This window comes from Candida metapsilosis (genome assembly GCF_017655625.1).
Source record: "Candida metapsilosis strain BP57 chromosome Unknown scaffold2, whole genome shotgun sequence".
In the NCBI taxonomy this organism is placed as follows: Eukaryota; Fungi; Ascomycota; class Pichiomycetes; order Serinales; family Debaryomycetaceae; genus Lodderomyces; species Lodderomyces metapsilosis.
In genome coordinates, this window is record NW_027138160.1 from 2,433,914 (window position 1) to 2,455,931 (window position 22,018).

General features: G+C 37.5%; 9 protein-coding genes across 9 annotated transcripts; 7 read left to right on the plus strand and 2 right to left on the minus strand. All coding sequences in view use genetic code 12, as the record gives it.

Moving 5' to 3' along the window:
* Positions 1-414: 414 nt before the first annotated feature.
* KRE1 (Kre1p) lies at positions 415-807 on the plus strand (the record flags this gene model as incomplete). Its single annotated transcript, XM_067691416.1, has 1 exon — positions 415-807. The coding sequence occupies one exon, from the start codon at positions 415-417 to the stop codon at positions 805-807; it is 393 nt and encodes a 130-aa protein (XP_067549784.1).
* Positions 808-1,676: 869 nt separating this feature from the next.
* On the plus strand, positions 1,677-2,369 carry I9W82_002550 (uncharacterized protein; the record flags this gene model as incomplete). The annotated part of the gene is made up of 1 exon (XM_067691418.1): positions 1,677-2,369. One exon carries the CDS (start codon positions 1,677-1,679, stop codon positions 2,367-2,369), a length of 693 nt encoding a protein of 230 aa, XP_067549785.1.
* A 433-nt stretch (positions 2,370-2,802) lies between these two features.
* Positions 2,803-4,395, plus strand: I9W82_002551 (MFS transporter; the record flags this gene model as incomplete). The annotated part of the gene is made up of 1 exon (XM_067691419.1): positions 2,803-4,395. The coding sequence occupies one exon, from the start codon at positions 2,803-2,805 to the stop codon at positions 4,393-4,395; it is 1,593 nt and encodes a 530-aa protein (XP_067549786.1).
* A 1,105-nt stretch (positions 4,396-5,500) lies between these two features.
* Positions 5,501-6,286, minus strand: I9W82_002552 (S-adenosylmethionine-dependent methyltransferase; the record flags this gene model as incomplete). Its single annotated transcript, XM_067691420.1, has 1 exon — positions 5,501-6,286. One exon carries the CDS (start codon positions 6,284-6,286, stop codon positions 5,501-5,503), a length of 786 nt encoding a protein of 261 aa, XP_067549787.1.
* Positions 6,287-6,413: 127 nt separating this feature from the next.
* Positions 6,414-7,802, plus strand: PRP42 (mRNA splicing protein; the record flags this gene model as incomplete). Its single annotated transcript, XM_067691421.1, has 1 exon — positions 6,414-7,802. The coding sequence occupies one exon, from the start codon at positions 6,414-6,416 to the stop codon at positions 7,800-7,802; it is 1,389 nt and encodes a 462-aa protein (XP_067549788.1).
* Positions 7,803-8,014: 212 nt separating this feature from the next.
* Positions 8,015-9,358, minus strand: I9W82_002554 (uncharacterized protein; the record flags this gene model as incomplete). The annotated part of the gene is made up of 1 exon (XM_067691422.1): positions 8,015-9,358. The coding sequence occupies one exon, from the start codon at positions 9,356-9,358 to the stop codon at positions 8,015-8,017; it is 1,344 nt and encodes a 447-aa protein (XP_067549789.1).
* Positions 9,359-9,686: 328 nt separating this feature from the next.
* On the plus strand, positions 9,687-9,977 carry I9W82_002555 (uncharacterized protein; the record flags this gene model as incomplete). Its single annotated transcript, XM_067691423.1, has 1 exon — positions 9,687-9,977. The coding sequence occupies one exon, from the start codon at positions 9,687-9,689 to the stop codon at positions 9,975-9,977; it is 291 nt and encodes a 96-aa protein (XP_067549790.1).
* A 5,786-nt stretch (positions 9,978-15,763) lies between these two features.
* On the plus strand, positions 15,764-17,554 carry WOR3 (Wor3p; the record flags this gene model as incomplete). Its single annotated transcript, XM_067691424.1, has 1 exon — positions 15,764-17,554. One exon carries the CDS (start codon positions 15,764-15,766, stop codon positions 17,552-17,554), a length of 1,791 nt encoding a protein of 596 aa, XP_067549791.1.
* Positions 17,555-20,366: 2,812 nt separating this feature from the next.
* On the plus strand, positions 20,367-21,983 carry HST7 (mitogen-activated protein kinase kinase; the record flags this gene model as incomplete). The annotated part of the gene is made up of 1 exon (XM_067691425.1): positions 20,367-21,983. The coding sequence occupies one exon, from the start codon at positions 20,367-20,369 to the stop codon at positions 21,981-21,983; it is 1,617 nt and encodes a 538-aa protein (XP_067549792.1).
* Between the last annotated feature and the right edge of the window lie 35 nt (positions 21,984-22,018).

Consider the following 22,018-nt stretch of genomic DNA (forward strand, 5'->3'; position numbering starts at 1 on the left):
TGTTTACTGATTTTCTTATTGTCTATTTTTAGTTTTTGTAACCTTCGTAATCCGATGGAATATAAAGATAGATCAGCAACAGGATTAATTACAAAGCCAAAACCTATAACATTCTTTTCTTGCTTTAGTGATTCTTGAGTAAAATAAGAAATTTTAAAAACTTTTTAATTTTTAAGTATGGCACAAGAAAAGTATATATTGAATCCAACGGAACCCTTTTTTGAATTTTTTTGCTGTTTCTGTTGGATCTTCCTTCAAATTAGCATATCACAGTCATTCATTCATTTATTCATTTTATTCTTTTATTGCATCATTTCAATAGAGCCAGTCGTTTACACACAATCACGTCTTTATCTAAATCGTTCACACTGCATTTTTTAAGCCCGAGACTTTCAATTACATACATCAATTAGCATGAAATTTCTACAACTCATATTCTTCATATTCCTTGCACTCACGAGTGCAGAGACAACATCATCTTCTTCATCATCCTCGTCAACAACTAAGAAATCCCAAACAAACACTTCAGTTTGGGTAACGGGGACAGATTCAAATGGTGTAACAAAGACGACTCAAAGTATATACTACCAAACTTTCAAAAGTGCATACACTGAAGCACAAGAAACGGCTTCCTCTGGATCAGTTGGACTTGGAAGTCTTTCGGGAAGTGTTGGTCACATTCGCACATATGATAGAACTACAATATCACTGGCAGGAGGTGTTGCTGTTGGTGTTGGTGGTGCCGGAGCTGGTAGTAATTTTATCACCTTTAATAGCATTTTCGCATTGATTTGTTTACTTATATAGACAACTAGATAAATATATTTCGTTATCAATATATCCATGTTGATGGCTTGTTAGTAGCTGCTACGGAATTCCCAATAAATTAAAATTTTTACACTTTCTTAGTAATTTGAGCTTTTTGTGTATCAATTAACAACATTGGGTATTTCTTTTTCTTTTGCGGCCATTTTTGTGTAGTTTTTGTATAGGCTACCATTTATTTTTTGCATTCATTTAATCTTCATTGCTGGGGTACTATTCGACTGCACTGTGCACTGGCGGTTCTTATTTGAAAACAAATTATGCTTTGACTTGACTGGAAAGGAGATCTTAAGGGGTGAAAATATAAGCTCTAAAAATGAACGAAAAGGGGTGAAAATTCATATTAGCTACCCCTTGCTTAAAAAAATCTAAAAGTTTCATCCTTATAATCTTATATAGGAACTTAAGTTATAGATTGAGGAGCTTTTATCTTGTTCGTTCGATTGCCACTTGGAAGGATTAGAGTATGATTACATTTTTAGTACAAATTCATGCAAAAAAATCTTTCTCCCATTGTCATCGATTCCTTCTTTGTGTGGTCACAGAATATTCAGGTATCCATTATATTTGATCACCATTCTACACTTATCTCATTGATATTGGTTGGCGCCTCATATTAAAAACTGTGGCTCCTATCACGAGCAATAGCGCGACAACCAAAATGCTCTTCTGTTAATTAAAATTAATTGTCGCGACAAAAGGTTAAACGAACACAAATTAATACAATTGAAAACCTCGGGACAACAGTCATTAACATGAGCACATAATCTCAGCTTCTTCATCTTGCACAGCTTTACCCACTATCAGATCATCAATCTTACCTGACAACCGCTTAACTTCACCCATTGAACATGCCACCTAAACATAAAACTAAATCACCATCACCGAATACGGCAATCACGAATGAGGAAATCGATCAAGCAATACAGATCACCACCTCGTCACCCAATCGTGCCAATTCATCTTCGTCACTATCAACGCTGACATTTCCCCAACAGATAAACACCACTGAGTCATCCCTTCTGAGACAAAGACTGCAGCAGACACAACAACAACAGAATGAATCCAACGCTAAACCTCCACCAGACACAGTCAACTTCAAAACCTCGTTCGATCTTCTTGATTACAAATCCCTCACTTTGGAAAACAAAGGATCAGTAGCTCGTGACCATATGGCCAATGAACGTACATTCCTAGCATGGCTCCGTACATCGCTTGCATTTATCACTATTGGCATTGGAGTCACACAATTGTTTCGATTAGAGAAACCAGGAACTAGAGTTCGTACAACTGATCGGATCCTTGATCTATCATTAGATGACAAAAGTGATGATTTGAAACGATTTGGTAAACCACTAGGTTCCATATTCATAATATTGGGTATTTTAACATTGATGATGGGGTTTAGACGGTATTTCCATGTTCAACGTTTATTGACAAAGTCTTATTACCCAGCAGCTAGATTGGGTGTGGGCATATTGTTGTTTTTGATCTTGAGTATAGTTTTGGTGACGTTGGCGTTGGTTTTAGAAACCTCCATGTAATAATGATTTAGAGTAGAATATACAATTGTCCAATGTTTAACTTTGGGGATCTGATATACAAACAAGTTACAGATCTAAATGCACGCCGTTTTCCTATTTCTTATGTCTTTTCCAGAGGTCTCAAGACAACGAATTCTACGTTATCGATATTTTTTCCTCCATTTTCCCCACAAATAACGAGGCTTTCGATTACTAATGATTCAATCACTGAGAAGCAAATGTTGGATACTAAGTATTACGGAAATGGTGAATTCCTGAAATTAAAGTTTAATGCAGCTCCATTTTGATTTTTTTTTTCACTTTATGTGAGGCTGATCCGATATCGTTCCGAAATTTATTCCAAGAGAATGCTTTTGACTTTTGAAATTACATATATAGACGCAAACGTTATCCTGCAAAACAATATGATGTGGACGCTACATTACAATTCAATATGTCAGACGATGTCACAAGGGAAACCAAGGTAGAAGAAGAAGAAGTAACCGAAATTGAAACTCATAACAATGTCTACATGAGTGTCCCTAATTTTGAACAAATATCGCTACTACGAGAAGCCATTTTCATTTTCTTCATGTGCATGTCACAGTTGTTGACTCAAGCAGCACTTGCTCAATCCATGATTAATGCAAGAGTACTTAGTAAAGCATTCAATGTGGAAAACAATCCTGGTCGACTATCTTGGTTTTCAGCAGCAATATCATTGACTGTGGGTACATTCATTTTAGTCAGTGGAAGATTAGGTGACTTGTATGGATACAAGAAGCTATACATTATTGGATACTTGTGGTTTGGTGTATTCTCCCTAGCTTGCGGATTTACTGCATTCACAACTTCAGATGTATTTCTTTCAACAATGAGGGGATTACAAGGTATTGGACCTGCAATAATGATGCCAAATTCTCAAGCACTAATCGGTAATTTCTATCCCAATGGTCGTCGAAAGAACATATGTTTTGCATTATTTGGGGCTGTGGCTCCTTCTGGATTCACTATGGGTGCATTATTCTGTGCATTGTTCACCGAAGTTGTTTGGTGGCCATGGACATTTTGGTTATGTGGCATCGTTAGTATATCTTGTGCCATTTTGGCATTCTTTGTCATACCAGCAAAAGTGGGCATTCGCTCACCAGGGAAATTTGACTATTGGGGGTCGATAACAGGTGTGTCTGGGTTAATATCGATCAACTTTGCATTCAATCAAGGTCCAACTGTGGGGTGGGACAAAGTTTACGTGTATGTGCTCTTCATTGTCGGAATCTTACTCATGGGGGCTTTCTTTTTAATTGAGAAGAAAGTGGAAGATCCTTTAGTGCCTCCAGAAGTACTACGAGGAGATACAGGGTTCATCTTGGCTTGTATTAGTGCCGGTTGGTCGTGTTTTGGCGTTTGGCTATACTATCAATTTAGATGGGCATTAGTAGTTGATAATGATAGAGAAATTATTGCTGCGGTACAGAATATCCCATGTTCGCCAGTTGGTGTCGTCGCAGCCATCGGCGTGACATTTTTATTGGCAAAGATTCCATCAGCGGTGGTGATGTTTCTTGCCATGCTTGCATTCCTCACTGGAATAATCCTTATGGGAACGAGGCCAGTAGGTCAAACGTTTTGGGCACAGAAATTTGTCAGCTTATTGATACAACCATTGGGTATGGATATGTCATTCCCTGCTGGTGTGATATTGTTGAGTGCAGCATTACCAAGAACCCAACAAGGTATAGCTGGATCGTTAGTATCGACATTTGTTAATTACTCAATATCAATTGGGTTGGGTTTTGCCGGGTTGGTTGAATATTACACAACAAAGGATAAGCCTAAGAGTTTTGAAACAACTGTTTTAGGTTTCAGGAATGCATATAGAATGGGAATGGGTCTTGCAGGGTTTGGAGTTGTCGTTTCGGCAGTTTACATGTTTAAACAATTTCAACTGAGGAAAAAGGATAAAGAGGCGAGGGAGTTTCTGGAGGAAGAGGAGGAAAGGAATGAGGTTGGAGAGAGCAGTGGCGAAATAGTGGCCCCAGTATAGGATGAAGCTTATTAATAGAGATGTTGAATACAGACTGAATTGTAACAATGCATTGGATCGTATAATCTTGTGAATAAAGAGTGCCGACAAACTGAAGTTGTTTGAAGCTCCTCTAAAGTTCAGCAGTATTGTACTACAAACAATCATGGCTCCATTAGACTGCAAAGTTACTCTCTACTCATTTTGACTTTTGCAACCAAAGACTTCATTCCACAAAAGTTAAAAAAATATTTTCTTACTTCACGTGCACATAGGGCTACTGACCTACACAGGTTTTTGTGCAAGAATACACGCACAAATAAACAGTACGTAGTGTGACACTGAACAAAGAGAGAGAAAAAAAAATTTATAGACTGAAAAGCTTCAGCACATTGCTATAGTCATATCCATAAACAACAAATCACGTCAAAATGGTATGTCGAATCAGACCTAACAAGGATACTGAGATGTAATATGGATCAAGAGGACTACGGGATGATCATATACAGATGGAACCAATAAGGAAGAGGGAGATATAAAGGGAAACAAATTGAATGGCAATTTTGAACATTCATCAAGGGATCAACCATCAAATTTTGAGGACTTATCAAAGGACCAAGTATCAAAGCCACAGTACAAAAGCATACAATCAACGATATACCACATCATCAGAATTTATCAGTGTACAACAATGCCACCAGCTTCAACCTTTCAGTTTTGATACCTAGTTCCAATGACATCTATTACATGTATCCAATTTTTGGCAATAAATACTAACAAGCTTAATTTTTAGGGAAAAGTTCACGGTTCATTAGCTCGTGCTGGTAAAGTTAAGTCACAAACTCCAAAAGTTGAAAAACAAGACAAACCAAAGAGACCTCAAGGAAGAGCTTTCATGAGATTGAAGTACACTAGAAGATTCGTCAATGTTACTTTGACCAACGGTAAAAGAAAGATGAACGCTCAATCTGCTTAAATTAGAACAATGTGATGAATTCTGTTGTATTTATATATAAGTTGGTTTTAATGGGTTCAATGAGTTTAATACATAAAACATAAAGAGATATATTTCATTGTAGGATATGAGTTTATGAGTTTATTTTGCTCTCTATAATCTATAAAACCTCTATTCCCATTTTGGAATCAAAAAGAATGAATACACTCTTGATTTTACCTCAGCAGTTTCTTCATCTTCAACAAACATTGGCGTCATATTGATCATATCAATCTTTTCAGCATCAAAGTCGTATTCTTTACAAGTTTCAAAAAACTTTAAATCTTCATCAAGTAAATGTGCTCGATGAGGACTGAATACAACAAGACATTTCCCAGTGGAAGTCAATGCTTGACGACAGGCAGATAGCAACTTGTGATGTTCGGTGTGATTAAATACCAAGTCCGATAGTATAATCAAGTCAAACTTTTCCTCTTCTTTTAGTTGTCCTGACGCTTCATCTCCGTAAATCAGTTCACTAACGTTGTTTCCCCATATATACCCGACCACTCTATAATTTGAACTCTGAGGCGCACTCTGCTTCAATTCATTGAAACTATACTCAATATGGTTGATTAAATCAGGGTCTGGGTAATCAGTGGCTATAACTTCTTTTGCACCATTGACTGCGCAAACCAATGATGGTAAAGCAGCAGCTGCACCCAACTCCAACACCCGCTTCCCTTTAACAAGTTCAGCAGCATGTTTGTCTAGGTAGTCAGCAGTGTAAATACCGGCATTCCACAACAAGTGGCCCCATAAAGGTGATTTTCCAACCAATTTCATCCGAATTTGTTTAGGATCTGCATTGGCCACTTTTCGGTCATAAGTGGCAAAGTGTGATTCTGGTGGTGGTGGTAAGAATCCTTCTGGTTCTTCGAATATGTTTGCGTCTATAGATAGTTCGTCATCGGACATGATATTGATTGGAGTCGGTGAAAGAAGAAATGATGGATTCTTCAGAATGCAAACAAAAAAAAAAAAAATAAATATTTAGATTCACTTGGTACACATCGGATACAACTAAACCCCTCGACTTGTTCCTATGTCACGACCTAAGAAATGGACAGATGTATCTATAGAATTACTAAAATATCCAGATAATTTCGAACTATGGCAGCAACTAATCACTTCAGCAGAGTACAATGACAAGAAAGGGATATCTAAATCAACACCACCATCACAATTACAAACACTACGAACATCATACGATAGATTTTTAGCAAAGTATCCCTTTATGTACAAGTATTGGATACGATATGCTGAATGGGAATTCAAATTGACGGACCTCGACGCTGCTGTCAAGATTTACGAAGATGCATTCCAACACCTAGAGTATTGTATTGAATTATGGATCAACTACTTGCAATTCCGAATAAACACCATTACAGACAATGTTGATCAAGTATTGGCCCTTTTCGAAACAGCAAGAAAGTTAATTGGTGCTCATTTTTACAGCTATGAGTTTTATACACTTTATTTATCATTTCTTGAAAGTTATGCAACTGAAGCCAACCAATTCAAGAGGAAATACTATACATTGTTGAGAATAATCCTTGAGGTTCCATTGTATCATTATGAATATTTCTATAAAAAGTTTTTTGAATTGATTGCACGAGTTGGGAATGATGCAAAGATTCAACTGGAGTTACAGTATATCGTGCCTGCAAAAGAACTACAACGACAAGCTAAAAACTTGCCTCAGCAGTTGAAAAAGACCTTTACGGATGCATACATTACCATTCAGTATAAAGTTTACGAGTTATACCATTTTGAAAAGCGGTTTAAACGCCACTACAATGACGTGAAGCTTATATCTCGACAACAATTGGATTCATGGTTGCAATACTTTGATTTTTTACAATTGAAAAAGTATCCTCAACTGTATATTGAGATGAATTATTGGCGATATATATACATTGCAGCAAACTATTGGGAATCGTGGCAACATTTTGCTGATTATTTCATTTTTTATGCAAAATTTAATCTGGCAAGAGAGGTTCTCACTCGAGGATGGAAGTACCTTGGTGACCATCACATATTGATCAAGCTAATTGACTTAGAGCTTTACCTAAAACAATTCCAGCGAGCTAGGGATTTGATAATTGAGTTCTTAAAGTATAATGTGGCGATTCCAATTGCAATTTATGAGAAATTAATCAGTATTGAGCGGATATTTAAATATGATGATGATCACATACTCAATGTGTTTAAGCTGATTATTCAAGATACTCAGAATGACTGGTTCTTCAATGTGTTGACTTATTATGCGATTGACAAGGAGAAACAGTTGACATTTCTTGAAGAAATGAAGCAATATAAAGGACAAAAGTATTATGATAGCACCATACAATTATTGTCAGGAGATACAGAGGAGAAACCTTCGACCCTCGATTTCAATCAAATGTATGAGCAGTTACTACAGTCATCATAAGGTGGCTTCTCTATTGTTCGAAGTACAAACCAGCCAAAGAAATTAGAACTACCAGGGCAACATCCAATGTCAGGCCGTTATTCATATCTCCGCCAGTTAATATATCGACGCGAATATAGTAGTAACAATCGGTAATCACGCTCAATCAAAGCAAACTTAACGGGACTGGAACCCAATCTTGTATTACTAAAAAGAAGGTAAGCAAACGTCCTCTATTGTAAATGAATATCCATTTCAATGGCCCTTTGCAGATCTTTGTCAACTGGCTTTCCCAGCTGTACTTGCTTCCTTTCCTCAAATAGTTTCTTCAATTCACGTTCAATTTCGGGTATAAGAAACTCATAATCACAAGATCTTGATCGAACTCGTGATTCACGTAGCAACCGCTCTGCTTTGTCATAGTTTGATAAATGTAGATTCACCACTCCCAATCCATAGGTGGCTAATGCGACCGTCTCATTAATTTCATTATGCTGTTTTGTAATTTCTGGTGGAATCGATTTGGCAAATTGTAATACTGATTCGTAGGACTTAATAGCCAATTGGATACAAACACGGCGTGATTGGGCAATCTTGGTGTATATTGCTTGATCGTTGGGTGGTACTTTTTCTTTTAAAATCTCTTGTGCTGCTTGATCTTGGTACAACTCAGTATCATTGGCCAATTTAGAATAATCTATACCTGTAAGTTCAGCAAACTTTTTCTTCATCGAAATCTCTTGTGCTTCCAACTCTTCTGCTTGCATGTACAACAACGAACCTAAGTTGCATTGTGATAAAAGCATCTTACCCGGTTCAACATCCGCCAAAAGCATTGATTCCGTCATGGCAATTTTCACTTTTGAAGCCATGGCCAAGTCACCAGTAGAGATGCAAATGGCACTGAGTAAATCCATGGCATTGAAAAATTCATCAGTAAATGGTTCCCAAACTTCAGGTGTCTTTTTAACAGCAGCGATTTCTTTCCCTGATTCGTCATTGATTAAAATCGTATCATTATCTAGTGTGGCGGTAAACTTGTTTGGTTCTTGTTCTTCCTCCTTGCTATCAGGTGCAACTTTAGTAACCAAGTTCAATTTGCCCGATGCTCCTCTCAATTTATTAACTTCATCTTGAGCAATGATTAAATGAGTAACCAATATAGCTTTACACAAAGCGGGATTATTCTTGTTCAACTCAACCAACTTGATAGCAATTCTCAAATCCTTTTGAATCACATGCCGTCTCAAATCTCTGCTAATAAGTCGTGCTGGGTTCTTTGGGTCTACTGGCTTTGCTGTCAACACGCTTAGATATAAAGTAGCAATTTCATTATACACAAATGCCGCATCACTCATCATCCCCAATCGTTCAAACATTTCTCCAATCTTCAATTGCACACCAGTATATTCATCACTTAGCGGATCCATGCCAATTTCTTTACAATGCTCCAATGCTTCAAGATAATACTTCAATGCTAATTGATAATCATGTTCACCGCGATCGCTTTCGGCCCAGAGGCCCTTGCGTAATATTTTAGCCACTGAGCTTGGGAATGTATGCTTTGGCCACCACATGTAGTAAGCATAGCCGGTGAGTACTGTTATGCCTAGCGTTGCATAGATGAACTTTCTGAACAATGAGGTTTTCGGAGGCGGATTGTAGTTGGCATAAGTTTGGTTGTAATTGTACTGTGAGTAGGAGCGAAGTGGTCGAATGGATAAGGTTGTCTGGCGAGGACTGTGCTTAACCCGACTAACGCACCGCGTCAATGCTATTCGATTCATATGCCTCTATAGTGTTGAAGGATGAAAGCGGATGCAAGTGCAAAATGACTTTCCAAACTTCGCGCAATTTTTATCTCTCCAGCTGACATTTTCTCACATCTCCTTCCCGTCATCTACCATGTCAAATATCCTATCAGTGTTTAACCCACCTCCACCAAGAGACTTACCCGAGAAAGAATACATATACTGTCTTCCATGCACTGCAATCCAATCAGCAATAGGATTAGGTCTCGGAACGGTGCTTAGCTCGCCCAATCAATTCAAGGATCCAACTACTGGTAAAATAGACCTTGTTAAGAATCCCCTATGGTGGCAACGATCAGTGAGAGGTGCTGGTATTATCCTTATAGCGATTGGAGCCTATCGTGCTGGTGAAGTCGTTCAAGCTGTGATGCAGAAGAAGTTTTGAATCGGAAGGGAAAGGGCTAGGGTGCGATAAATTCAGTGTGTCTAATGCAAGTTTAAAAAGGATGCTATTGCCGTTAACATCTCCATGAATGAACTTGCTGCAGGATAAAAGATTTTCGTCGAGACTTGTCCATTCGAGCCAACTATTTAGTTTAGAGAATTTGTCATTGCGGTGCAGTGGACAGCCATTGTATATAGATTATAGCAACAAGAGGATATGCTATTTGCATAGAAAAATATCCCGCTCTTCACACTCAACCCGCTTCCAATCTAAACAGGTTCGCCTTCCTGCAAGCCTGGTTAAGTAATAAGCCTACTGATATCCTGATCCTAACGCTATACAAGTTTGGTAAAAACCGTAAATAAATAAGATGCAATGTCAATTTCCCAAAAGCTAAAGAATCATAAATATAAGCGTAGTACTCATTTCCCCTTTATAGTGACCTGAACAGTCATTCTATACTTATAAACTTACTCAATATGATCATGTCATAATTTTGACTTGGGTGCTTCAAGCCAGGTTTAGGTCGCTTACAGAGGTGGGTCGCTGCCATACGGAAATATGATTTGGTGCTCAAAAACACAACACTCTGCCTCATTCTTAACCCACTATGCCGAATGTAGCTTAGCTGAGTCCAGCAATTTTCAAAATTTAGTTCGTGTAGTTACACGCCTAGCTGATATTAGCTCATGCAAATCAACACCTACACAAGACGTTGGCGCGCGCGACAAATTTAATTGCGCTCGGGACGCATTCGAATGCAAGGGGAACAGAATCTCTTTTTGTAGACAATAACCGGATGGTTTCTCGCGTTGATTGCCCTGGTTGCAAACCAATCAAAAGATTGATTCTCCTTGTACTGAAATGTTACGAGTATCGCAGAAACAAAAGGGGGCACAGCTGTATTGCTTCAAACCATAGGTTCGTAACCTATTGTCCAATAAACAAATTGAGGAGTAGTCACAAAGAGGTAAACAGTCCTCCATTGTTTGTGAAACATTGGACAAATTTTTGTTGGGCAAAGGAGGAGTTTACCAACAGAGATGACTCAGTGAATAAAAGCAATAGAGGAGATTCCCTTGTCAGACCATTAGTTTGGCTTATTAGTAATATTACTAATTTTACATAAAGGCAAAAGTATTGTTAATAACAACACAAACCAAATAAGCTTTGAGAGAAGAAAATTTTATAAACTTTTCTTCCTTCTTTTCTTCACTTTCAACTTTAAATTCCAAAACTTTAAGGTTAAAAATAGAATCAAAAGGTTAATTGTATTGCTTTGTACAATTTTCACTCCAATCAGACATCCGAGGAAACGATTTCTCTTGTGAATGTATTCTGGTCTCTTGTGAAGGTTACAACTTTATTCACTTTTTACATTTTTAGGAAATAGCTACCACTGTAATTGCTTCCTTTTTTTGTGTATCTTGCTCTATGCGGCAGCTAACACCACCAATCAGTTTTGTAAATTCTGCTGAAACGCCATTGTTCTTCGTTTCAAAATTGATGGTTCACAAGGCGGAAACAAAAATACTTTTCCCATCAACAATAGAAAAAAGTCCGATTCAGGTACAAATTGTAACAGACAATAGGAAAGTGTGGACCAAATTATGAAAAAATTGGTTTTCTTTTGACGCAAGTAAAGAAAATTGCTGTAAGTCCAATTCTATTGACCGTTAGTATCAGCTTGCAGCTATCTCTTTCTCGAATTTAAGTTTAGACCACTGTTCTTTAAATACACAAAATTACCAGAAAAACAAGCCTTTAATTGAAGAGTGGAAAATTTCTCTATTTCCGGAATAGACCCCAAAAAAACAAAGCCAAGCTTCCGGATAAACTACGCTTAAAGACAACAAATTTCCCCTCTCAATGATTGTGTAATGTTTGAAGAAAGAACATTTTTAATTTGGTTTTCAATTTTAATCCAACGGGTCAACACTAAATCGAACATGCAGAAAAATCCAAACAAATTAGATTTTTGTAACGCAGATATTGACTCTACTCTTTCGGTGCATATCGCAGGCCCAGATTAAATCAAAAAAGAGGCTTTCAAAACAATGGAACAGCCTAGTTGACGTGAAAAGAGATATAAAAAAAAAACATAGAATATTTCCCTTATTGGCCGTACAACCTATACACGATATAGCATTGCCGATTTTCTCTTTGTACAATGAACGGGGAATTGAGGAAGTGAGGGGGAGAGGGTGAGGGGCGGTTACGATACCTCAATAATAACCTTGGTTATCAAAAGGGAACAATCAAAAAGTATAGTATTCAGTCGAAAGGTTATGAGCCTTCTCAGTTTGGGGTAACAAAAAAGCATGACAAGAAATTAAAAACAAAAAAAAAAAATCACGCCACTTCAAAAGACTTTGCCATAGACGACACAAGGATGACTGGATTCTGTTTGTTTTACAAATAAGCAATTGCTTTGTTTACATTTGTGTTACTAACATCTCATTACACGGTTATGAGCTTTTAATTTGTTTCTTTTTTTTCTTTTTTTTTCTAACTGCAAACTAAAAACAGTTAAAAAAATAAATTGTCTTTGTCGCACAATGTCGGTTACAAAAATAATTCATTCATAACAACTTATTGTATATACACGCGATTCATACAATGATATTTTCCAGAAACGGTTAACAAGGATACAATGAACGAGTACAATGTTCACTGGTTACATTTGGAAAGGGGAAAAGTCACAGACAAAAGTGGAGCAGATAGACTTATTGTTCGATTTAGTACTGATATTATAGGTTTCATGCAATGCACAATGGTTTAAAACAACGAACGCAACGGAGAAACGCAGTGATCGACTAATTGTATTTCTTGCGTTGCTATCTGACGACAGTTTTTGATATAGCCTCTTTTGAAGAGCATAGTAGTATATAATATGTTCTGCTTACCGTATTCATCACCGAATCCTGAATCAGTGATTCTGATATCTGTTGGCAACCACAGAACCGGATTAATATTTTACCGAAGACGAGGCTTGTATAGAAAACTAATCTTACTTTGGTTTCAACAAAGCCAATATATTGCCTTGCTTAAGTTCATAAGTACAGGATTCGGACAAACTGGAACGCTAAATGTCTAAACACATGTGAAAAGCACATTGTGGGAGTAAAATTGTTCGGTGCGTAATCGGTATTAGGTTCCGCCACAAAAGCTTAGTTCTTGTTCCATGCACACACCCTCCCATTATTCTATTTTTGGATTCAATTTGTGGCCTGGTAAAGAGTTTATCCGGTTGTGAAGAACATTGTTCCGCAACCCACAACATACGAAAGCCCTCCATGTGCCCTTTAGCGATGTTTACCGGTATGCAATTGTGTTCTTTTACTTGTGATTGACAAAGAATCAAACAAGCTAGTCTTCATTCAAAAACAGGTTGTGAAACATGCAGAGACTAAAATCCCCCCACCCTTACACACGATTGCTAAAAGTATCACAATTACAGCTTCTTTTTAGTAATAGTATTGCTAGGTATGACTAATGTGCTTCTACACTTGATCTCTACTAGGTTATATGACGGTTAGAGTTTGAAGGAGTTCATAACCAAAAGGTTTTTTTTTCGTACACTTTGCACGACATTTAATGTTGTTATCTTTGCAATCAAAAGACAATAGTGGCCATAGTTTTTCCTCCTTCGGACGCACTGTGTTTTATCCAGTGTGCTAAATATGACTCTATATTTTAGTGTAGCCAACAGAGTCTATTTGGACGATACATCTTGACTCTGTAAATCAAAAGAAATTCCAAAAAAAAAGAGAGAAAAGAAACAAGTAGAGATCTAAACTACGCGCACGTGAAGATACGCAAATCAAACTAAACTTTGAATTTTTTTTTTTTTGTTTTTTGACGAGGGGATCTGTGTGCAGCTAGCAGCCTCAATTGACGCCTAGAAATATCGACTAGAGGCTGGTTTTCTTTGACGATAGCGACACAGCTCAACCTTTTGTAGTATGCTCAACCACAAAGAGTCTAAGTATACTGTCCTTCATTTGTGTACAATTAACCTGAAAAAAAAAAAAACTGGTGATCGGTGTTGAGAACAATGGCCGCGATTTTTAACGCCTGAAAACAATCAAGAGAACATTTTAACACGCTAGGCATAATACAACCACACATTATATTGTTTTTCTGTGGTTACTTGCTTCCAGCATCGCACAAATAGCAACTTATTGTGTTCTGATTGGTTTAGCAGAAGAGGGGAGAGGGGAGAGGGGAGATGTGGGAGAGAGAGGGTTAAAAAGGAGTTTGGACTTTGCTTTATTTTCCTTTTGGCGAAGAAACTGTGGAGTTTTAGACGAGATGCATTGGCCAGTTGCTTGGCCTGCAGAATTCTGCACATGGGGGGGAAGCCATAGTAGTAAAACTAATTCAAATTTGTATCTGCATTATCCTAAATACGAATTCTGTTTTGTTGAGCAAAAAGACACTACCTTTTGGGAATGTATGTCTCTTTTTTTTTTTTTTTTCTTCCTTGCATGCGTCATTTCAGTCATTTTTATTAGGCGAACCCCACCTACAACATATTGACATATGCGACTTTATCGCCACAAAAGAGCAAGAGCATATTCAATCATTCGACAAAATACTCTTCTACACAATGGACAAAACTTATGATTCTGGACGCTGCTTGAGAATGCTGAGAAAGGTTCATAAAAATCTATGAGACAGAGCGCTGTGATCTACTCAAGCGCGTCAAATGTTTACGTACTGCAACGTCGGATGCACAGGAATCTACATACTTTAACCGATCTGTCGGAATCAACGCAATATGTCGTCTCCTATTAGCTTTTTAGTGACCCTTTTAAGTCTCTTTTTCTGTTTGTGTGTTTAGAATACGAGCTAGTTATAGTAAGAACTTGAAAATGTGCCAAGCTGAGGCTATTTCTTTTTTTTTTTTATTGCCGTCCACAAAACGGTTTGTTAGTTCAAGATCTACGGCGTATCTGGTATAGATGGTTCAGCAACATGCACCTTAAAGCCGTAGACGGGCTACCCCTCCAAACCCAGCTAAACGAATTAAATTGTACACAAGTGCTGTTGGTTATAATTGCTCGTCAACTTTCTCAAATTCGTGCCGTTGAACTCAACAAAAAAAAAAAAAATGAGGGTTACAAAAGAGAAAAGTTAATTATAGGTCATTGTTTAGGCTTTAAGCTTTATAGTATTGGGAATTTTGCTACTGTGTGGGAAAAGAACAATAGGAAGAAGAAATAGAAATTTATGCCAAATGAGTTAAAAAAAAAAAAGAAAAAAAGAAAAAAATTTTAAACTTTTATTTTAAATCTAATAAGCGGTTCTGCAGATGCAACCACAAAACAAAAATAAAAAAAACATTCTTTCTTATGCCTTATGCTTTAATTCCTTATACACAGATCTAAAACCATTATGGCAGAACATTTCATATATAAACCACTTGCATTTCGACCTTAAATTAACAAAATTTAAACAGATTACTCACCTAAGTCAATTAGAGTTTTTCAAACCTATTCCAAACATCACTAAGTTCCTTCAAGCAAGGAATACTAATTCTAAATAAATCATAGAAGCACATTCAAAGGTGGTCAGGACTACCGGTTCAACCAACAGTGTTTACAGCTACTACAGCAATTGTCACTTTGAGTGAAACGATAGGCTTTTCCTTAACGTTTGCTCCTGGCGCTTACACTCTTAATTTTCCTTGATTGATTTTCCCCATTTGATTTCCCAAAAAACCACGATTCACGTTGACGACCGCAGCTCAAAATTTTCCTCCGCAATTAAAACTTTTTGCCATGGATCCCCCGTATACGGAGTCCAATTTGCATTCGAATGACACTGGAACTGCCGAGCATACCCAACAAGCGTCCACTGATGACAACAACTCGTCTCAGAATCTAACACAACTGCTGCATACACAAAATCAACAAAATGAGAAAAGACCACTGTTTATCCTGCAACAAGAAACTCAGCATCAACAAAATCAACCATTTCAACACACCGAGTTTGGAAGGTTTCAACCACAGTTGCCATTGAACCCAGTTCTTCCACAGCATCAATATTTGCAGCCACAAAATTATTCCAATTCACAATATGATTTGCAACCACGCCAACAACAAATACCACAACCGCCACCACCACTTTCAATTCCTATGACACTGGGACAAACACACTTGGTACCATTGCAAACTCCAAACTATGTGCCCAACACGTACCAACAACAATTTTCAATTCAAAGTCCATACACTACCACTGCTCAACCACCACATTTTGCACAATTCAGTCAAAACTTGTCACAGCTGAGAGGTCGTCACTCCTTTGATTCTAAGCTTGATGATGGTCATGGAAATTTATTGAGCTACAACTATGATAAAGGTTCTGGATCCTCTGTAACATCCATGCATCAACATCATCATGGTGGTACGTATGAGTCAGGCCGGCAAAGTTTCGAATATGAGGGCTCGAAAGCAGGCTCCATCAACGCACATGCTTATAGTGCACCCACCACACGGGTGTCTTCCAGTAGAGGATCCACCACAACGTCCACTACTCCACTTGAGATTGGGCCCCTTAGTGCCAACCAAAGATCAATCGTTTCACAATGTACAAGATGCAAAAAGGATTTTGTTCAAGTAATCACTGTGCCAGATGAGAATGATGGCAACACAAACCGTGGTAAGTCAAAAGTGTTCAAATTGTGTCTTCATTGTCGTGAACTTCAACGCCAGAGATCTAGAAGATGGCAATTAAAGACCAAGGACAAAAAGGGGTTTTGTCGTCGGTGTGCAACGGAAATTCCTTTTAACGAGCAAAGATTTGTGTTGTGTCAAAATTGTCGGGTGAACTTACGTGTAAGGAAAGCTAGCCGGGTTTCTCAAGGTAGGTGTATACATTGTGCTAGCTCATTGAGTACTGAAAATATACCCGATGAAGTGTTGTTGGATGAATCAAGTAGCGTTGAGGACTACGATAATAGTTCACCAAAGCAAAATTCCTTTAGGGTTTGTAACAAGTGTCGAGGAAGGGATAAAATAAGACGGTATAATTTGGAGCAGATGGGATCTTGCAATCGTTGTACTAAGACATTGACTCCTGAAAATGATGGCAACTTTAAAGTATGTGCTGACTGTAGGGCTAAAAAGAAACATTATGGTCAAAGAGATCAATCAAGAACGAGCCAAGGTGGTGGTGCTTCACAGCCTGCATCGTTGCAATCATATGCTAGTCAACATTACACACCTTACCCACAGTACAGCAGTCAGAACAGTAACAACAACCCAAATTTTCAGCTACCATTTTCATCTCAGCCACCAGTTCCATATATGCAAACTGCATTCCTACCTCAACATTTTGGTTCAAATACACAACCAATTACGCACTTACAGCCACCATATTCAGGTCAATTTCAGTCATCTTTGCCTACCATATCCAACCAAGGTGCCCAATCGCAACCTGTAACTACACAAAGTCAAAATCAAGATCAAAACCATCAGCAACAAAGTCAGAGTCAGAATCAAAACTTACTAAACCAAGGTCAAGAACACTATGGTTCTACAAGCAACCAGTACTTGGAGAGGCGTGCTTAGATGAAGCTGAAACTTCTTAAAAGCGAATAGATAGCTGTTTCTGTCAGGTCGATTAATTATTTTTGTATAGTTCATTTCTTAGAGAACCATTTACGAAAGGAGACATTTTATTGAATTGCTCTTTTTTAATGTAACTATGTTGCAATCGCTATAGAACACAGTGCTTTCTCAAAATGTCATATGCTAATCTCTTCAGCCTTTCTTACTTCTTTGTTTTACTTTTATTGTCCTTTTTTCAGGCTCATTGTCTCTGACCAGGTAAACAAATGTCTATTATGGGCTTGTTAATTATTTTTTAGAACAATTAGGGGTTGGCCACATGTGGTTTTGTGTCGTCGGAAATAGTGGTTAATAATAATATGTTTTATTTTTTTTTTTTTTCACTTTTTATTTTTATTTTTGGAACGAAACGGTTATGCAATGGACTTAATGCAAGCGAAGTTAAAAGAACAAATAAATAGCCTATAACCATATGTAGAGCAAAGCCCAACAATCAACTGATTTTTCTTAACAATGCATTCTCTCAGCAAGCTTAAAATCTAACTTAACAAACAAATAGAGCAGAGCGTGGTATTGTTCTTCCTGGCGTCAAAATTGTGACAGACAGACCCGCCTGTCAACAACTTCGCCTACTACATTGACAAAACTGTGGATACAATCATCCTATAAGCTTTTATCTTCTTCCATTTCTTGCTTTCGTCTAAACGTTTTTAAGTTTTGGTTTTATGGTTGTGAGCCTATGAACCCCTCTTACAAATGAGATCCTTTCTTTGTTTTTTATTTTTTTCTTTTTTTTGTATTTCTAAAAGTTTAAATATGTAACCATTCCATTAGAGCCGGACGCAACTTAAAAATTTAACAAGAAGAGAAAGCACGGCAAAAAGTGTAATCAAAATGCTTAGCGCCTTTTAAAGATAAACTAAAGCAATGGAAAATGCATGTGAAAAAAAAAAAAGTAAAAGTGAAAGGAAGCGAGCACACGGAGAACTGTCTCCCCCTTACTTATGACACTTCTAGAACGAAACAAGCAATCCCTTTCTACAACAATAGAAACTACACTAAACAAATGCAAACAATAGCTTATGAAATGTCAATCACAATAATAGCTGGACCCGGACTTAAAAAAAAAAAAAAAAAAAAAAAATTATCACACGCACAAGAAAAAAAAGTAGAGCTGATTGTTTCCTCTTGCGGATTTAATGCACATTTTCTTAAAATAAACGCAATCTTCAAAACTTTGTCAAAGTAACAATTTATATGACTATAGCTACAAATTCTACATCATTAGGATATTGCACAAAAGAAACACTCTTCCTTTCATCCACTCAAAGAACCAGGTTTGTGATTCTATGATTCTTTAAATCTATATGATTTAACTCTTTCAACATTGTTCTCGATGGTGTCGTTGTCATATCAGAAGGAAGACCTTCGGTGCATGTGTTGGGACAAATCCATGGACCTGGCGTCAATTCCAACCGATTGATTTTAGAATCCAGCGTAGATAGTATCTTGGTATTTAAGTTTGACGCTTGCACCAATTCACACAAACGAGACTATTTTTATCTTGCATATGGTCAAATTGACAATGTTAAAACTGCTTCTACATGTGATATTTGAAGAGGTACAATCAGTGGAGTTACAAAATCTCAAGCTGTGAAATTCTTTTCGTTTAATTTTATATTTTTTTGATTAAGCGGGAGTACATAAGGCAGATAGGAATTTAGAGAAACTGCAAACGTTTTGAACCATATGAACACAAACTGTTCTATCAAATTTGCTCTTGGAGAGTACCGGAAGCAATTGTGGTAGCACCCAATGCCACAATTTCCAACGCATATTACAAATACATTGACATTTACTCCAATTGAGTCTTGAAAATTTATGTCGCGTTAACAACACGAGTACCTTTTCCAATGTCATTCAATTCCGTGAAGTTTAACCAAGCAACGGTCTTTTTCTTCTTCACTTCACCAGTTGGTAATTGCTGATGTGAGTAAGTTGATACACAAATTCGCAACAAAATTGTCACCAACAAAACTAATTCACGTGATATTTTACTAAAATCCGATACTGCTGTAGTTTGACGAAGCAGGTACCAACCTAACACCTCCTTTTAAAGATCGAGACGTACATTCCCCCAATTTCACTAATCTCATACATTTCAGAATGCAAGTTTGCGCATCAATCTAAAAAATATGCAGGTGGCATTTGTTATCGCGTCGACTCAAGTGCCCTTGGAGTCTCTATCCAGATTATTCAAAGCCTTGATATGGTATTGTAATACCCCCCCTTGCCCTGGTACATTTACACAGTTGATGCCATTGTCGTTTAACGGTCAAACAAGTTTGCTACAAAATAAATCACGGTTATATGTCGTTATCCGCTGCTACCTTAATTCAAACTACGACAACAGGAAAAAAAAAAAAAAACAATGAGATTCAAAAACAATAAAAACAATAAAAAAACAAAAATTGATCCTAAATTTAGCAACATTAAACAGACAGAAACAGACACCTGAAAAAAAAAAAAAAAAAAAAATTACATTCATATACAAAGAAAACAAAACCTTCAGTTGAATAGGAGAGATACTTCCACCAGAGAAGTTTTGTCAACCTACGATAGCTGATATAGCACAGTCCTCCTTCCATCATCTCCCGCAGATTCAGCTCTTCAGGCGTTTGCTTTTTAAGTGAATATAGATTCTTCGCTGTTAAAGGATCAAAACTCACCAACGACTTCAACGACTGACGACAACAAAAGCGAAACCACTCTTTACGCAAACACTGCATCCGTAACCACACCAACTGAAACTATGTCGTCTTCACAGTATGCTACTACCGATGACGCAGAGATAATGGAGAAGAAAACGCTAAATAGAAAAAACTTCAAACATTTGTCACTATCTTCGCCCAAATCACAGGCCGATATTAGTCACGATGATCTGCATTTGATTAGAGAGCCTACATCAATGAAAAGGAGGCAGAGGCCAGCACCAATTCTTAACCTACAGAGCTCTGCACTGTCATCACAAGAACGCCCTTCTATGGCGCAACAAGCAACTGCACCAGCAATAATGGCAGACTCAAGCAAGTCCTCACTGAATATTGTTGTAACACAAACACTTAGTCGACCAAATAGTGCTGGACTTGCCAACTACGACTTCAACGAAAGTAATAAAAATGTTGATCCCGAATCACAAACGTCTACTGAATTGCTCATTAATCAAATGTCACATCTTGAAGTAAATCGACCGGTCTCCCAGCGCAGCAAATCAACACCAAATGATGCATCAACAACACGCAAACGTCAAACTGTTATTTCATCCATTTCGCCAACAAAAGCTTCTGGTCAACAAGTGGAATCGAGAATTCAGTTGGTTGATAAAGTAAGCGAAACTCAATCACCAATCGCAACCACCAGCAAGCTCAAATTACGTAACAAGGACTTGCTAACTTTAAAACAACTAGGACTGGGTAATTCAGGCTCTGTTTCCAAAGTGTTGCATATACCGACGCAGAAAACTATGGCCAAAAAGATTATTCATGTTGACCTGAAAAGCATTATCCAAACACAAATCATTAGAGAGCTACGAATACTTCATGAATGTCAATCTCCTTATATTATTGAGTTTTATGGCGCATTTTTGAACAGTAACAATACCATTGTGATTTGTATGGAGTATTGCAATTGTGGTTCCTTGGATAAAATTTTACCATTATGTGATAATCATCAGTTCCCACTTTACGTTTTGAAAAAATTATCTTTTGCCATTTTATCGGGATTATCGTATCTTTATGATAAACATAAAATTATTCATCGTGATATCAAGCCAAATAATGTATTGATGACACATCGTGGTGAATTTAAATTGTGTGATTTTGGAGTCTCTCGAGAACTCACCAATTCTCTAGCAATGGCTGACACATTTGTGGGTACGTCAATGTACATGTCTCCTGAAAGAATTCAAGGATTGAATTACGGCGTCAAGTCTGATGTGTGGTCCATGGGGCTAATGTTGATTGAGTTGGCTAGTGGCGCACCCGTGTGGTCTGATGATGATAATGATGATGATGATGATGAAAATGGAAATAGTGCCTACAATAGTTTGAAAAGCAACAACAGTGGCAATTCGTATAGGGGTCCAGAAGGTATATTGGATCTTTTGCAACGGATAGTTAATGAAACTCCCCCAAGCTTGAAACACAAAATCAATCCACTTACGAAATCACCTTATGATGCGTTGCTCTGTGAGTTTATCGACTCCTGCTTGATTAAGAATGACGCTGAAAGGAAAACTCCATGGCAGTTATTGGATGATACGCAAGGTTTTTTGAAGGGAGTTGCCGATGGCGTTTATGACAAAGACCACAGGGCCTGGGCTAAACAAATACGAAAGCGAAACAAAGAGGCAAACGAGGCTGACAAGTGATAGATTTGCATTTGGAAGTGCTATATTATTTTTGA